We start from the raw sequence: 18,170 nt of genomic DNA on the forward strand, positions 1-18,170 counted from the left end.
GTAGCTTTCACACGCATCAGAAATAACAAGGTGAACTGTATGGCATACACGTTACGTAATAATCAAATGCGGAATGTTTTTTCTCAACCACCTACTACTACATTCGAATTGCCTGTGTCTATACCCAGAAACGTCTTTGGATCTAATTTGAATTTCTCAAGCATGTCTTTAATTGCTGTTACAATAGAATGTGCATTACAGTGTTCGAAGTCGACCAATTTCAAACATGTTGAAATGATCGCATTTCTTGCAGCATTGTAACACTGTTATTCCTAAAACTTTGGTCACGATAATGCCTGTTTATTCATCAGATAGAACGCTGTACATGCTGCCACTGATATCTTGCCACGATATAGGCCCTAACGCCATGTTTTATAACTCCATTGCGCTTTGTTCTGTGTACATGAGGTTTTCTGACAGCATAACTGTCTGTGAATCTAGACTTGCACTAATCGCTTAAATGATAACATGACGTTACGGGACAAAGGTAGAAAATAAGTAGTGGAACGAAACCTTCAGTTTGATTCACTTCTAAAGAGTCTTTCAGAGTTCTGGAAAGATTTTTGTTTGTCTTACGCTAAAAAGTGGTGCTGCTGCTGCTGTGTCTTATTTTTATGTCGACATAACGCGCTAACAAAATACACTATGTGGTCAAAAGTATCCGGACACTCCCAAAACATACGTTTCTCATATTAGGAGCATTGTGCTGCCATCTGCTGACAGGTACCGCATATCATCGTCCTCAGTAGTCATTAGACATCGTGAGAGAGCAGAATGGGGCACTCTGCGGAACTCACGGACTTTGAACGTGGTCAGGTGACTGAGTGTCATTTGTATCATACGTGCCTGTACGCGAGATTTCCACACTTTTAAACATCCCCTGGTCCACTGTTTCCGATGTCATAGTGAAGTGGAAACGTGAAGGGACACGTACGACACAAAAGCGTTCAGGCCGACCTCGTCTGTTGACTGACAGATCGCCGACAGTTGAAGAGGGTCATATTGTGTAATAGACATATTCATACCATCACACAGGAATTCCATGCTGCATCAGGACCCATTGCAAGTACTATGACAGTTAGGCGCGAGGTGAGAAAACTTGGATTCCATGGTCGAGCGGCTGCTCATAAGCCACACATGACGCCGGTGAATGCCAAACGACGCCTCACTTGGTGTAAGGAGCGTAAACATTGGACGATTGAACAGTGGAGAATCGTTGTGTGGAGTGACGAATCACGGTACACAATGTGGCGATCCGATGGCAGGGTGTGGGTATAGTGAATGCCCGGTGAACGTCATCTGCCAGCGTGTTTAGTGCCAGCAGTAAAATTCGGAGGCGGTGGTGCTACGGTGTCGTCGTGTTTTTCATGGATGGGGCTGGCACCCCCTGTTATTTTGCGTCGCACTATCACAGCACAGGCCTACATTGATGTTTTAAGCACATTCTTGCTTTCCACTGTTGAAGAGCAAGTCGGGGATAGCGATTGCATCTTTCAATACGATAGAGCACCTGTTCATAATGCACAGCCTGTGAAGGAGCGGTTACACGACATTAACATCCCTGATGCAGAGCAATTCGGGGATGGCGATTGCATCTTTCAACGCGATCGAGCACCTGTTCATGATGCACGGCCTATGACGGAGTGGTTACACGACATTAACATTCCTGTAATGGACTGGTCTGCACAGAGTCCTGACCTGAATCCTGTGGAACACCTTTGGGAAGTTTTGAAACGCCGACTTCGTGCCAGGCCTCAAGGACCGACATCGATACCTCTCCTCAGTGCAGCCCTCCATGAAGAATGGGTTGCCATTCCCCAAGAAACCTTCCACCACCTGATTGAACATATGCCCGCGAGAGTGGAAGCTGCCATCAAGGCTAAGGGTGGGCCAACAGCATACTGAATTCCATCATTACCGATGGAGGGCGCCACGAACTTTCAAGTCATTTTCAGCCAGGTATCAGGTTACTTTTGATCACTTAGTGTATTATTAAAAAATTTACAATATGCCCTTGTTGCATAGCCTTGAATTCCCTCTACACAAATTTACTATCTGATAACCATTCAGTACGAAATGCACTACAGTGCTACCTTACCCATGCAGTTGCTCATTAATTAATACTAGAGCACTTAGCAATACGGGAACGAAGACGGAATACCGTGTATTATAAATATTGGGATGACACAAATTTATGAGCTACTAGACGTTAGTAAATTAAATACTCTCTCTGATGTATGATGAATGGGTCAAGTGATTTTTTTAAATTAATTTTAGCGTAAAACCACCACAACAACTTTAAAACCCATCATAGTTCCCAACAGTCACTAGATGCAAAATCTGTACCCTAGACAAGTACTCAAGACCATTAGATGTAGCGCGAAAACCACTAAATTGGCAACATCGGCTTTAACCCTTAACTCACGAGGTGTGGTCTCTCAGACCGCGCGAAAATTTTCGTACTCGCTTTCCAAGCCATTTGTGGTGGAATGCTCCCTCTACCGTCCTTGAATTGCCGAGCCTACGATGTTTTGTTGGCGGTTGCGTTATCGTCTTCTGTGTTTATTGTTGACACGTGTTATTCATAGATGTTGGAGTTTCATAGACCCCGCCTCGTGAACTGCATACCTGTTTTCTTCAGTACGGTATCGTATAGTTCAAAATGTGTTCACGCGAATGTGTCAGTTTTACCTTTCCCGAGTTTGATGAAATTGTTGGTCGGTCTATGGAGGAAGACGACAGTGATATAGATCAAGAAATAAAAGAAAAATACGAAGATTTTACATTAGCCAGTGATCACAGTTCTGCTATCGAACAAGAGTATCATTCAGAGAAAGAACTTCACGAAAGTTGTGAGTGGGATCTGCCTGTTTCTTCGATGAAATAGTTGAAGTCTCTATTAAAATCGAATGTGTTCTGATTGGTGACGAAAATGTAGTTCCCAGCAATGCACGTGAATTTGACAGAGTTTCTTTTTGTAGCCGTCGGGTGGAATCCTTATGCGCAAATTTAAACCCTGGAACTGAGTTCTGAACGGAAATTTACTTGCTACAGAGACTGTATAATTTTTCAGAATGTAAACTTCAATCTCTAACAATCCATTTATGTGTACTATTTAAAATAACCAAACAAAATTATGTGCTTTTGTGTGCTAAATAGTAAAATGCTGCAGGCTTTGTTTGACGCAATAAAATAAACTAGAAACATTTAAATAACAAATAATTGTGAAAATAAATGTTGTGTAGCATAAATTAAATATTTCATATTACTTTTGCCTTAAGTCTCGGTTTAAACATAGGGGTCCTGGAGACTCCACTTCGTGGCATACTCACCTCGCGAGTTAAGGGTTGCACTTGTGGACTTCGGGAAGTGAAACTGATGAGTCTTTATTCGTAATTGTGACCAACAATGAGAGGCACATTTGTGCCATTGTCGGCAACGGGTGAAATGAGTGGGAAGGTAGGGATGTTTGTTTTTACAGTAAAAGAGCTTGGATGAAGGGCGTCTATACCAAGGGTCAAGTAGGAGGGGGGGGGGGGCTAGCTTTCGGGGGGAAAGAAAAATACACCGTAGTCATGTGTTTTTCTTTCAAGAAACTTTGTATTATTTAACAGGGTCGGACATGGAACTTTTTATGGCTACTTAGATCGCCCTTCGCCTTCCAAAATATTAAAAATACTCCATAAACCCAGATCCAGCCCCTACCCTTCCCTGCAAACAATCGCATGGGCGCTCTTGCTGAGTGCAAGTAATATTCGGCACAGTAAGGCGACAATTCATTTCGCAAATAGCCTATGATGTCAGTAGTCCAATTATCCGACCGAAACCCGTGACTCAGCGCGCAGCGAGGAAGTCTACGATGCAATTTGCGTGGTCACGTGCGTCTAATCTTATCGCCGCTGGAGACGGTACACAGCCACTGCCGGACATAAACAATGAGAGGTCGTTACCGCTAGATTAAATCAGGCCGCGGGCTCAGAGGTCAGCTGGATGGTACAACGTGTGACGGCACCCTGACACTGCCGACCAGCTCGCGGCGCAGTTAGGAGTCTGCAGTAGCGCTGAGATGCTGTTGCAAGCGTACTTGTTTCTGAGCTGCGTCAGCCTCGTGTGGAATGCGCGGGTAAGTATGGCCGAGCTGCTGCACGGTGTTAAGATGTCCCAAACGAAGAAGTGCATTTTCATTTCGTTATTACGATGTTCAGCCTGTATTTACACAAATATAGCTTACAGATAACTGAAGAGTGGTTCTGCAAAACGTTCCAAGTGCCATATTCTTGAAAACGCGTTTTCATGTTTGGTAGGGTTCCTGCACTTAACTTAGAATCCACTTAGCAACAAATAAATACACGAAACCATCTGTTGCCAAATTTACCTTTATTGTAATTTTAATTAACGTGGAAGCCATAAAAACACCAAACATGGAGGCAAAATGTACGCATCTAAAGGCTACTTAAAAAAGGAATAAAATCACTTAAATTTGATTCCACAAGAGGAGAATTCAACGTCCCAATTCGGACCTCGCTAACACTTTCCATTTACTGACATTAAATATAACAAGATAAATCATACATGTGACGAGAGCAAATGAATAACACTATCAATGAAACTTCCTGGCAGATTAAAACTGTGTGCCCGACCGAGACTCGAACTCGGGACCTTTGCCTTTCGCGGGCAAGTGCTCTACCATCTTTTTTTTAAATCCCATTTTGTTAATTTTCGTTGGTTGTATCTTGTCGGGGCGGACGTCGTAAGACACCCGTTTCAGTTCGTCGTTGACCCATTAATTCAGTTTTTTTTATTACAGAGGGCAGCTAACCCTCTGACCAAACACGCTGAGTTACCGTTCCGGCACCATCTGAGCTACCGAAGCACGACTCACGCCCGGTCCTCACAGCCTTGCTTCCGCCAGTATCTCGTCTCCTATCTTCCAAACTTCATTCTGGAAACACTATCAATCTTTACAGATGAGAATACGACTATATGCACGAAGGTTCGCGCCCTGGCAAGGGAGATACTTAACTTCAACATATGAGGTGATTACAGTAAGCCCTAATTCCACTCGACAAACGTAGTAACGATATAAGCGAAACAAACGTACTGATGGAGGATAGCCGGATGTGCCATAGTAAAAAGGGCCACTGTCAACCCCGTCAGGACGCGACCCCCGTCAACACGTCAGTTTCAGCTACCTGCAACATACACAGAGTCATTTTTAGCTTCTTAAAAACAATTAACATGAAAAGGCACAACGCGTAACACACTAATAAAATATAAACGACTACTTCACAGAACTAGCTCCTCTCTAGAAAAAGCAAACAGCAGAATATTAATAACACGTAAAATACTTCTAACCTATAACAAACTAAGGTACCACGTAATAGAACATCGTCTTGAGCTCATAGAATACTCAGTTTGACTTGCCTGTTTATGGGTCTTACATCTCAACAGTGTCAGCTTAAGCAAACCCGCGAATACAAAACTCGAAATATGACAGGGATAATGAATGATTGAAGCCACTGACAATGCTAGGCTGTCACACAGAGTAGACAATAGTAATTTACAGCGGCACACAAGAAACCTTAATCTCCAATTCAGTATAATCAGAATAAACAATTTTGTGTATAATAATTACTTACAGTACAATGACAACCTCCGAACAACACTTATTACCCAAGGTAGGTGCTGATATGGAAAGGCACCTTTCGTAATACAGAGTTCGAGTGTATTCACTTTTTGGAAGGGTTTCAACTTTACAGCCCATTCCACATAGCTCTCTGTTTACACAGTTCTATAACTTCTGCAACTAAAGAAGGGCATATAAATGTACATATAACTGACACAGATTTAAGCAGAATAAAACAATAACTTAGTGTGGCGCAAATGGCTTCATTTGCTTTACACGTGGGATATCTTCACCATTCAGTAATTCCGAAACATATTCAACAACGCGTGAGGGCAAGGCGTCGCCGTGGTATCAGCTATGTACTTCACATAATTTCCTGCACAGACGCAAGGCAGACGAAGCGTTTTCACATGCAACAGCGGCGACAATCACACATTTCCTCCGTCACGCCATAGACACATCTCAATTTGAATGGCCAGTAACAAGAACCTACACATGCCTTCGCAGCAGAAAAGCCCCAAAACACAACAGTGCAGCACCGCGATACCAAACACGAGGTCCCATCAAGTCACTGCCGGGATATCTCGCTGACCCTGCCCATAGCGTACAGGCGCCGTACCACAGGCCTCACGGTAAACGTCAACAAGCCACCTCCGACCCTACGAATATCCGCTCCGCTCTCTGTTCTCTCTCCGTTAACCACCCGACCACGGGCCTGAATCGCCGAAGGCAAAGATGGCGACCCTATAATCGATGGCAGCGATGCCACTGCAAGTGCGAGAACACTGGCGCCAGCCGCGCCACGGCTCATTGTTGTGCTCAGTTGTACGTCCCTAACTGGTGTCAGGCGACTTACCATGCATACGACTCTTTCAAACATGCATTAGTACGAGGGCGGGCTGAAAAGCAGCGTCTTCGATTTTTTGTGAAAATTCTAAACGCTTTTTTATATACACACAGATGACAATAGTCATGGGACAGTTATATTCACAGATGCAAATGGCACTACTATCGCGTAAACAAGTGTATTTTGCAGTGCGTGGATGGAGCTGTCATTACATTTACTAATGAGACTGCCTACACTACGTTTTCTGTCCTCTGCGGTGAGCGGTGTGTGAGCCTTACGAGATAGGATTGACGGAGTGCGTCGTTAAAGTTGAAAGAAGGGCAGAGAGTTTTGTATTATCGCGAAATACGGGAGAGACTGAAATGATACAGGATTTGGGGTGGATATCATTACAACAAAGGCGTTTTCCGTTGCGGCGGAATCTTCTCACGAAATTTCAGTCACCAAATTTCTCCTCCGAATGCGAAAATATTTTGCTGCCGCCGATCTACATAGGGAGAAACGATGACCGTACGAGATTGGAATATAAAATTTTTTTGTGTAGGTGGTTCGATGAATCCTCTGCCAGGCACTTAAATGTGATTTGCAGAGTATCCGTGTAGATGAAGATGTAGATTTGTAGTCAAGTGATTCATGTGACAACGCTTCTGACATGATAGTGGTCGCACGATGGCAATTAACAGACTTTGAACTCTGAAGAGTAGTTGGAGCTAGTCGCGTTTCGGAATCGGTAGGGAATTCAATATTCCGAGATCCGCAGTGTCAAGAATGTGCCGAAATTACCAAATTTCAGACATTACCTCTCACCACGGAGAACGCAGTGGCCGACGGCCTTCACTTAACGACCGAGAGCAGCGGCGTTTGCGTAGAGTTGTCAGCCCTAACAGACCAGCAACACTGGGTGAACCAACCGCTGAAATCAATGGGGAACGTGCGACGAACCTGTGCATTAGGACAGTGGCGAAATTTGGCGTTAACGAGCTGTGGCAGAAGATAAACCGGCGCGTGTGCCTTTGTTAACAGCACGACATCGTCAGCAGCGTCTCTCCTGGTCTGGCGACAGGTAAACCTTGGCCTGGTCAGACATGGCCAGATTTCAGTTCGTGGTCATCCTGTGCGGCACAGACTCCACGAGGCGCTGGACCCAAGTTGAGAAGAAGGTACGGTGCGACCTTGTGGTGGCTCCATAATGGTGCGGCCTGTGTTATATGAACTGGGTCCTCTGGCCCAACTGAAAAGATCATTGTCTGGAAACGGTTATGTTCGGCTATTTGGAGGCCATTTGCAGCAATTCATGGACTTCACGTTCCCAAATGACGCTAGTAATTTTGTGGGTCACAATGCGCCTTGTCACTGGCCCACAATTGTTTGCGATTGATTTGAAGAGCATTGTGGACAATTCTAGCGAATAATCTGGCTACCTCGATCGCTCGACGTGAATACCATCGAACATTTATGTGACATAATCGATGTGTCACTTCATGCACAAAATCTTGCACTGGGAACACTTTCGTAATTATGGACGGCTGTAGAGGCAACTTTTTTTAACATATCTGCAGGAGAATTCTAACGACATGTTGAGTCCATGCCTCGTCGAATTACTGTATTACTGGTATTTGGGGAAAGGGGGGGGGGGGGGGGCAGGTCCGACACGATATTAGGAGGTTTCCCATGGCTTTTGTCACCTCAGCGTAGAACCAACTCTATTAACATTCTCCATCTTTATCCTTCACGTCTACATATTTGTTTCTCAACGTAGTCCCCCTAGCGGCGTACTCTTTTCTCCCAAGAGACGTGAATTTTTTGATACCGATACCCTGTAGAATGTCTGACTTTTGGTGACGGAGCCAGAACCTCACCTCTGCTCGTACCGCTTCATCCCCATCAAATGGAAGTCTTGAAGGTACTCTTTATGTTTCGGAAACACATGAAAAACGGATGGGGCCAAGTCAGTACTACATGGAGGATGATCGATGACTGTCGATCCAAGACGTCGGATTGCAGCGCTCGTGTGTTGTCATGCTGAAGGTGAGGGTTCTCCTCGTGTAGACCAAGTTTGCTTCTGTTAGATGATTAAAGCTTGCTGTTCATCACGCAGCGACGTTCTTACGTTACACACCACCATGTTGCAATTAATAAAATATTCCGGGCTATCATGCCGTGGTCGAAGGGATTTCACTTCAAAACCCGACGTTTCCTCCCCATCTGCCAAGGAACATTTTCAAGGACTGAGGGGCGGGGGGTCGTAGCGTTGTTGAATGTCCGATTCACACCCTGGCTCGCTACTGACTACACCAAAGTTCCTCTTCTGCGGGCTTCCGTGCAGTGGCGTGACGTCACATGTTTTGAATACGTGAGCGTAACTGGCCGTTGTCGACTGCCGTCGTCCGCTGTTGCTGTCATCCCGTGGTGGAAGACTCGTACACATCTTCTTCAGCACAGGAATTCAAATTTCATCCAAACACACACACCCCTCCTTCCTATTAAAATCTGTGGGGCGTTATACAATCTCTATGGCCTCCCTGTATTGTCTTTCGTGGTATCCGCTTGTGGCAACCAGCATTTGACTCCTATAAAAATGAATGTGGTGGTCTCCTGGCTGTGAAGCATGTTCCGCAACAGCTGCTCTGTAACTTCCCCCTCTCCTGCAATTGCCCTGGTGCTCTTCCAATCGTTATTTGACAGTTCTTTTTGTAGTACCCACGCACACCTCCCCACAACTACACGGAAACCTATAAATTCTAGCTTTTTCCAGTGGCTGGCGAAAATCTTTTGCCGATTTTAGCTGATCTTGAATCTTCCGTCTGGGTGTGTAAATTGCCGCTTCCGCTTTCTCAATATTTTTTCTATGCAGTTAGTCAGATCCTTAATGAATAGCAGAAAATTTCGATTTAACCGGCTCTTGAGCATCGCTATGATTTCTTCGCGGTGGTCCTAACGCTCTTTTTACCACAGCGAACGCATAACCATTCTTGAGTAATGCATTGGTGAGATGTTTTAATTCTGCATCAAGCATCCCTGGTTCACAGATTTTCCTTGCTCTACCCGCCAACGTTTTTGATGCCTCGCTTTTGTTGTGGGTGCTGGCTCGAATCCCAGTGTAGGTAACAACGGTCTGCGTGCGTGAGTTTTCGGTGAACTGTGTGGCCCAAGCTACCATCTTCTTTCTTGAAAACCAGCACATCAAGAAAATTTAATCATCCGCCTGCCTCCTTCTACTTGGTAAACTGAATCTTCGGATTGATCCATTCAGATGTTTGTGAACAGGTTCCAATTACTCCCTGCCATGCCACCACAAAATGAACTTATCATTCACGTAACTGAACCAAATATTCTGTTTCTTGTTCGCAGTTTCCAATGCCTGCTCCCCGAATTTTTCCACAAAGAAGCTCACTGTAACCTGGCTTATGGGGCTCCCCATAGCGACATCATCAGTTTGTTCATAGAATTCTTCGTTCCATTTTAACTACGTTGTTGTGAGGCAATATTTAAACAGTTCTGCAACCTCGGGAGGAAAAATCCGAATCGGCTGTTGCAACACTTCAGTGAGTGGAACCATAATGAATAGCGACACCACATCAAGACTAACTAATATGTCCTCCGACTGTACCATTATACCATTTAATTTACTGATAAAAAGTGCCGAATTCTTGATATAAGAATCCGATCGGCCCACATACGGCCGTAATAATGTTGCCAAGAACTTCACAATCGAATAGGTGGGCGAACCAACAGCGCTCACTATAGGTCTTAGAGAAACATTTTCTTTGTGGACTTCCGGCAATCCATAAAGTCTTGGTGCTAGCACAACTGAATTGAACAGACTTTACTGAACGCTCTAGTTCGACAGAGGACTTCGTTATCAAGCGCATAATAGTTGTAAGACCTTTGTCAGTGGGATCTTTACTTAGTTTCCCACATGTTTACGGATCTTTACATGGCTCTGAGCACTATGGGACTTAACTGCTGTGGTCATCAGTCCCCTAGAACTTAGAACTACTTAAACCTAACTAACCTAAGGACATCACACACATCCATGCCCGAGGCAGGATTCGAACCTGCGACCGTAGCGGTCACACGGTTCCAGACTGCAGCGCCTAGAACCGCACAGCCACGTCGGCCGACTTTGCGGATCTAATAAATCCGGACACATTCAAGAAAAACCTTGTTAGCGGGGAGAATGATAACACCAACGTCCCCATTCGGGCGTTTTAAGGCATTCCCCTCACCCACAGTTAAATTACTTTTTGAGGCTTTGCGCGAGACTGTACCCTTTCGGCTTCTATACGAATTTCTTCAGCCGTAACCTTGTCCGCACTACGAATGTCTGCTATTGCACCGGCTAATTTTTCTTCCATGGCACAACCCGCGGGCTAATGGCAAAATTTCCAGCCTTGAAAATCAAATGGATCAAATGGCTCTGAGCACTATGCGACTTCACTTCTGATGTCATCAGTCGCCTAGCCTAGCGGTCGCTCGGTTCCAGACTGTAGCGCCTAGAACCGCACGTCCACTAAGGCCGGCACCCTTGGAAAGCACAGATCTCTCGCCGTCAGATAACGAACGTCCAGATAAATTGATAACGGTGCGGGAAGCGTCTAATTGGCGGATCCTCTTATTAGATTGCAAGTTATCAATTTTTTTTCTGTTGTCAACATACGCTTCCAAACAGAATCGTGAAACAGGCTGTCAATTCTATCCGAGTCACTACAACACCGTTCATTGCTGATAGTAATTAACTTACAGTCTGTGGTTGCCAGGTCCCGCCGGCTCTGTTGAATTCGCTCTCGTAGTAAATCCTCTTCCGTCCTTAGAATATCCGATGCGCCTTGGCCCAGCTGCATAGTCGCTTAATCCTCAAAAACTTCGGAATAGCACTGACCGCTCTGAAACGAGACAGAAATGTGAGGGGACACAGGAGCTGCACTCTCGTCTTCTGGAGACCTTCCATGCGTCGCAATTTTCTTGACTTCTCCTCCCCCTAGAGGCGTCTAATTGTAAAATGTAAACTTTCGCGGCCCGGAATTGTCACAATTAATAAAATACTCGGTGCCATTATGCCGTGGTCGAAGGGATTTCACTTCGAAACCCGACGTTTCGTCCCCATTTGCAGAGGACATTTTCAAGGGGGATCGTAGCTTTGTTGAATGTCCGATTCACACCATAGCTCGCTACTGACTACAGCAAAGTTCCGCTTCCGCGAGCTTCTGCGCAGTGGCGTGACGTCATACGTATGTTTCGAATACGCGAGCGCAACTTGCCGTTGTCGACTGCTGTCGTCCGCTGGTACTATCATCCCATCGTGGAAGACTGGTACACACCTTCCTCAGCATCGGACTCCAAATGTTCTATGAACTGTGGATGAAGCCCGACCAATAGGCATTACATGCGTTGATCAGAAATGATAGTACATTGAGAATGGCTAGTTTCTAGTTGAAATCTAGATCTGCCAATACACACAAGCAGGTCGTAGTGAAATTGTATGCTTATGGAATATCGTCTCAGTTATGTGACTGGATTTGTGATTTCCTGTCAGAGAGGTCACAGTTCGTAGTAATTGACAGGAGTGATTTCTGGCGGTCCCCAAGATAGTGTTACAGGCCCTTTGCTGTTCCTTATCTATATAAACGATTTAGGAGACAATCTGAGCAGCCGTCTTCAGTTGTTTGCAGATGACGCTGACGTTTATAGACTAATAAAGTCATCAGAAGATCAAAACAAAATGCAAAACGATTTAGAAGGAATATCGGAATGGTGCAGAAAGTGGCAGTTGACCCTAAATAACGAAAAGTGTCAGGTCATCAAATGAGTGCTAAAAGGAACTTGTTAAACTTCTGTTACACGCTCAGTCAGTCTAATTTGAAAGCCGTAAATTCAACGAAATTCCTAGGTATTACAATTACGAACAACTTAAATTGGAAAGAGCACACAGAAAATGTTGTGGGAAGGCTAACCAAAGTCTGCGTTTTATTGGCAGGGCACTTAGAAAATTAACAGACCTACTAAGGAGACTGCCTACACTACGCTTGTCCGTCTTCTTATAGAATACTGCTGCACGGTGTGGGATCTTTAACGAATAGGACTGACGGAGTACATGGAAAAAGTTCAAAGAAAAACAGCACGTTTTGTATTATCGCGAAATATGGGAGAGAGTGTAACAGAAATGATACAGGATTTGGACTGGAAATCATTAAAAGAAAGGTGTTTTTCGTTGCAACGGAATCTTGTCACGAAATTTCAATCACCAGCTTTCTCCTCAGAATGCGGAGCTAATTTTCTCAAATCAAGCACTCTATAGCGTAGCTTAAGCTTGCATAAAATATAAAAAAAATTAGAGGTTCGTAACAAAGTCACACCTTCTGTATCCTCAATTCAACCACGTTCCCAGATACATATGAAAGAAAGTGTATTCGGATATGATGACTGCACACCATACATCTCCTCTGCTCCCCCCCCCTCCCCTCTCTCTCTCTCTCTCTCTATCTCTCTCTCTCTCTCTCTCTCCATCTCTTTCTCCTCCTCTATTAAACCCACTCTTTTCTCTCTGCATCTCTTCCTCCCCGCACTCTCTATCCATCATCTTATCTCCCATCTCTCTTTTCGTCTACTACTCTTCCCTCTCTATAACCTCTATCACCCTTCTCTATGTCCAGCTCCTCACCCTCTCTGATTCCGTCATTGCCTTACCTGCGATTAGTCATACGTCGCCATTGCACATAAAACCACTCCCTAAGCACAAATCTTGTGGAACCTGCATTCCCTTTCTCTGTCCATTTCTTCGAACCCTCTCTCTGTTCACCTCCTCCCCATCCCACTCTTTCTGTTCGCTTCCTGCTCCCTGTCTCTCTACCATCTCAGAGGCTGTATAATAATTGCAGGGCTTATAAATTTGAAAGCAGCCAGCTAGAAGTGCAGTTTAAAAAATTGATTTAAAATTTGCCATTATTTGCTTCGGATTTCTTACAGATGAATGTTCACTTGGCTGTTACAGACTACCTCGCATTCTTGCTGCGTCCTCGCTTTGCAATCCATGTTGATTTTGTATATCAATAGAAGTAAAATGATTCCTTATGACCTTTCATTTTGTATTTCTCAAAACATAGATGAAATGGTCTTCAGATTAATATAACACGAAACGTTGCTACAACTCCTACAGTTTATATTTCTGTGCGATGCAAATGTCATTTACGAGGAAACTAATGCACTGCATTTTTTTTTCTCAGCCCACAAATATGCAACGAATGCGAAACGTTACATATGTATTATTTGACGGCTCCTGAGTGAACGCGCCAAGTTTCCGTCACTTCCGACAGATAGCGTAGCTGCAGGACAGTTTCAAATTGGCGTCTGTACGTGATGTACGTTACAAGCAACGTGTCGTCATTGAATTGCTCACTGCAGAGAAAGAAACTGTGGGGAATATTCACAAACGCTTGTAAGAAGTCTATGGAGCATCTGCCGTCGACAGAAGTACAGTTACTAGCTGGGCACGGAGGGTGAGGTCATCATCAGAAGGCGGTTAGGCGGAGCTGCACGATTTGCAGCGGTCGGGGAGACCATCCACGGCTGTCATGCCTGAACTAGCCCACCAAAAACTTCGACTTGTTACGGCCAATAAAGGTTGCCATTCGTGAAAGACATTTTGAGGACGATGAGGAGGTGATTCACACAGTGAAGCACTGGCTCCGCCACCAGGGAAAGGATTGGCACCGACGGGGCACGCACTCCCCTGTTTCGCGCTGGAGGAAGGCTATAGAACGGGATGGAGACTATGTGGGAAAATAAAGTGTGTAGATAAAACACCATTCCTTCGTGTCTGTAATTCTCATTACGTTCAATAAAGAATTGTTGATGAAAAAATGCAGTGCATTTTTTCTGGGCAACCATCGTATTTCTACTACACATTTCGAACTTACCAAATCTTCGCACTTGCGCTATGTGAGCGATGACCTAGGTGGCCAATTGTTGCTGTATCTTCTGCATCAGTATGCTATGGACACTTCTTCTTGCAAAATGAAAACAGCTATTTCATAATGCAGCATGCATACTGACTGGAGTTACTGATACACAAACATAACACTCGAAATTCAGACAGCTACTTTCCAAATAACTACAGTATGTTTATCATTCTCGGTGAGTGAGTATTCCTGGTTGTTCCACATGTCCTTGATGAGTATGTTGTGGCCACGTCCGTCTTCCAGAGAGACAAGAGTCAGGTTCACAGAACTTCATTAATACGTCCCATGTTAACAAGTAAAATGTCTAGAAATTAAAATTTGAAAACACTTATTTATTCAACAACACAGTACTCAACTTCAGCAGACCGTTTTATACGAGTCGTAGTCTGTGCCAGTCACCATCAGGGACTAAGTCCAGATTGATGAGCTCCAACGTCTCCTTTCCCATTTTTCAAGAGTAGTCTACAGCATTCGCCCCTTACCTAGCTTCCCTAGCATTTATCGTGAAGCCCTCGCCCGGCCACAAGTCCCAAGCTACTGTAAAAAAGCGCACCTGACCCCAGTGTGTAAGAAACGTAAAAGAAAGGTTATAGACCAATATCTCTAACTTCGGACTGCTGCAGAGTCTTCAGTCTGGAACCGCGCTACTGCTACGGTCGCAGGTTCGAATCCTACCTCGGGCATGGATGTGTGTGATGTCCTAAGGTTTTCCTTAGGCTAGTTAAATTTGAGTAGTTCTAAGTTCTAGGGGAATGATGACCTCAGGTGTTAAGTCCCATAGTGCTCAGACCCCTTTATTTTGATGCACAGTCCTTAAACATATTCTCAATTCGAATATAATAAACTTTCATAAGACTGAGACGCTTATGTCCACAGCATGGCTTTACAAAGCACCGCTCGTACTAAACTCAGCTCGTCCTTTTCTCTCTCTCTCTCTCTCTCACACACACACACACTGTGAACTATGGATGAACAGGCAGAGTCCATGTTTCCAGGTTTCGGGAAAGCATTTGACAAGGTACCCTATTGCAGGGTGTTAAAGAAGGTAAGAGTATACGAAATAAGTTTACAGATATACGAGTGGCTCGAAGACATCTTGAGTAACAGAACCCAGCATCCTGTCCTCAGCGGTGAGTGTTCGTCAGAGTATCGTCAGGAATACTCCCAGGAAGTGGGATAGGACCGATGTTGTTCTCTATATACAGAAATGATTTGGCGGACAGGATGGACAGCAATCTGCGGTTGCTTGCTGATGATGCTGTGGTGTATAGTACGGTGTCGAAGTGACTGTAGGAAGATAGAAGACGACTTAGACAAAATGACAGCTAGCTACAGATGTGGAAAAATGTAAGTTAAAGAATAGGAAGAAGAAAACTGTAATGTTCGGTTACAGTGTTACTAATGTTCTGCTTGACGCAGTCAAGGCCTTTAAATATATGGGCGTAACGTTATAAAGCGACATGAAATGGAACGAGCAAGTGAAAAGTGTGGTAGGGAAGGTGAATGGTCGACTTCGATTTATTGGGAGAATGTTGGAAAATGGTGGCTCATCTGTAAAGATGACCGCATATAGGACGTTGGTGCGACCTAGCCTTGAATACTGCTCGAGTGTTTGGGATCCATACCAGGTCGGATTGAATCGAAGCGATTCAAAAGCTGGCTGTTAGATTTGCTACCAGTAGGTTCGAACAACATGTAAGTATTACAGAGCTGCTTCGTGAACTCAAATGGGAATCCTTAGAGGGAAGACGACGTTCTTTTCGTGAAATACTACTAAGAAAATTTGGCGTACCAGCATTTGAATCTGACTGCCAAACGATTCCATTGCCGCCAACATACATTCCGCGTAAGGACCACGAAGATAAGACTAGAAATTAGGCCTCATATGGAGGCATATACGAGGGTTGTCCAGAAAGTAAGTTCCGATCGAATGGAAACCACAGTGAAAATCAGAAACATTTAATTTCCGCATACTTCTCTACATAGTCGCTGCTCCAACTTAGACATTTGTCGGAGCATTAAATCAAATTTTCAACATCATCAGCATAGAAGGTGCTTTCCGATAATTCTCTACGCTGGTCTATAGTATGTAGGCTGCGTCCAAGTGTTGTCTTGGTATCCACCGTTTCATGTGAACAGAGATAATGCCCAGGACGAGCCAATTAGGGCTGTGTTGTGGGTGATCGAACACTTCGCATCGAAAAGGCTGCAGGAGCGTCTTCACTGCCCCTGCAGAGTGCGCCGGAGAATTGCCAAGATGAAGGAAGTGCGTGGCAGTTGTGTTAGGTGGGCTGCATTCATTAAGGCGGAGCCTCTCTGCGGGCCGTCCTACTTACTTGGTGCGGGACATCGTTGTTCTAGACACTTTAACTCACTCACAGTGCGCTCACAACAGAAAAGAGCGACTTGATGCGATCGACGGTCATACTAGAGTCACAACCCAATGCATCTGTGCAAAGCTTCATCTGGTTTTCACTGTGGTGTCCATTTCGCGACCGATCGAAACTTACTTTCTGGACAACCCTCGTAGACAGCCGGTTTTGCCTCGCTCTCTTTGCGAGTGGAACAGGAAAGAAAATGATAAGTGGTGGTACAGGATACCCTCCACCACGCAGCGTACGGTGGCTTGCGGAATATCTGTGTAGATGTAGACGTAAGCACTTTTCCGTGACAGTGTCTTGCGTTGATGATTAGCGGTTGATTCCACGGCGGATTCGTCGTCGGCGTGCTGGTGAACTGGAGCTGTAGCTGCGATTGCGACTGGAATTGGAGCACGAGCTCTTCTGGTAAAGCCGTGGAGTCTGGCTTGTATTTGTTCCACATGACGCGAGAAGTGGAACGCAGTACGTCGCTAGATTTTGCGGGCGGCCTCGCTCTGTCTGTCGTGTAGGTCGACCCTAGGAACCTTGCGCTATTGGCAGGAGGTATGTCTTACAAGAGTCGCGACACTCGGTCACTCTGGTGTATCGACTGGCTGCAAAACCGCACGATCTTAATCTCACAGAAATTTCGGGTCTATTTAGAACAGCAGGCAATACACAGCAGTTAAAAATGTCCTCAATTCGGTACATAATCATCAACGAGTGGCTTCAGTTTGATAAAGCGCACCCAAAGAAACTTGTGGTCTCGCCAAATTTGAGTCAGTTATCAAATTGACAGCAATAGCGAGACGTCTTCTGAAAGAGGCCATTTCTTTTTTTTAAATTAGTTTGCTTTTCCAGCGAATGTTTTGTACAGATTGACGGCTCTGACTACGACATCTACATCTACATCTACATCTACATGGATACTCTGAAAATTACATTTAAGTGCCTCGCAGAGGGTTCATCGAACCACCTTCACAATTCTCTATTATTCCAATCTCGTGTAGAGCGTGGAAAGAATGAACACCTATATCTTTCCGTACGAGCTCTGATATCTCTTATTTTATCGTGGTGATCGTTCCTCCCTACGTAGGTCGGTGTCAATAAAATATTTTCGCATTCGGAGGAGAAGGTTGGTGACTGGAATTTCGTGAGAGAGTTCCGTCGCAACGAAAAACGTCTTTCTTTTAATGATGTCCAGCCCACATCCTGTATCATTTCTGTGACACTCTCTCCCATATTTCGCGATAATATAAAACGTGCTGCCTTTCTTTGAACTCTTTTTATGTATTCTGAAAGAGGACGACAAGCGTAGTGTAGGCAGTCTCCTTAGTAGGTCTGTTACGTTTTTCAAGTATCCTGATAATAAAACGCAG

The 18,170-nt window shown here is 44.7% G+C and overlaps 1 protein-coding gene across 1 annotated transcript in view; it reads left to right on the forward strand.

Moving 5' to 3' along the window:
• The first annotated feature begins 3,924 nt into the window (after positions 1–3,924).
• Positions 3,925–18,170, forward strand: part of LOC126292150 (gamma-interferon-inducible lysosomal thiol reductase-like) — a 77,905-nt gene continuing 63,659 nt past the window's right edge. Inside the window, exon 1 of the mRNA XM_049985989.1 lies at positions 3,925–4,123. Within this exon, the coding sequence (XP_049841946.1) occupies positions 4,067–4,123 (57 nt within the window). The 5' untranslated portion in view covers positions 3,925–4,066. The remainder of the gene's footprint in view (positions 4,124–18,170) is intronic.

Source organism: Schistocerca gregaria, chromosome 9, assembly GCF_023897955.1.
Source record: "Schistocerca gregaria isolate iqSchGreg1 chromosome 9, iqSchGreg1.2, whole genome shotgun sequence".
NCBI classification, from domain to species: Eukaryota; Metazoa; Arthropoda; class Insecta; order Orthoptera; family Acrididae; genus Schistocerca; species Schistocerca gregaria.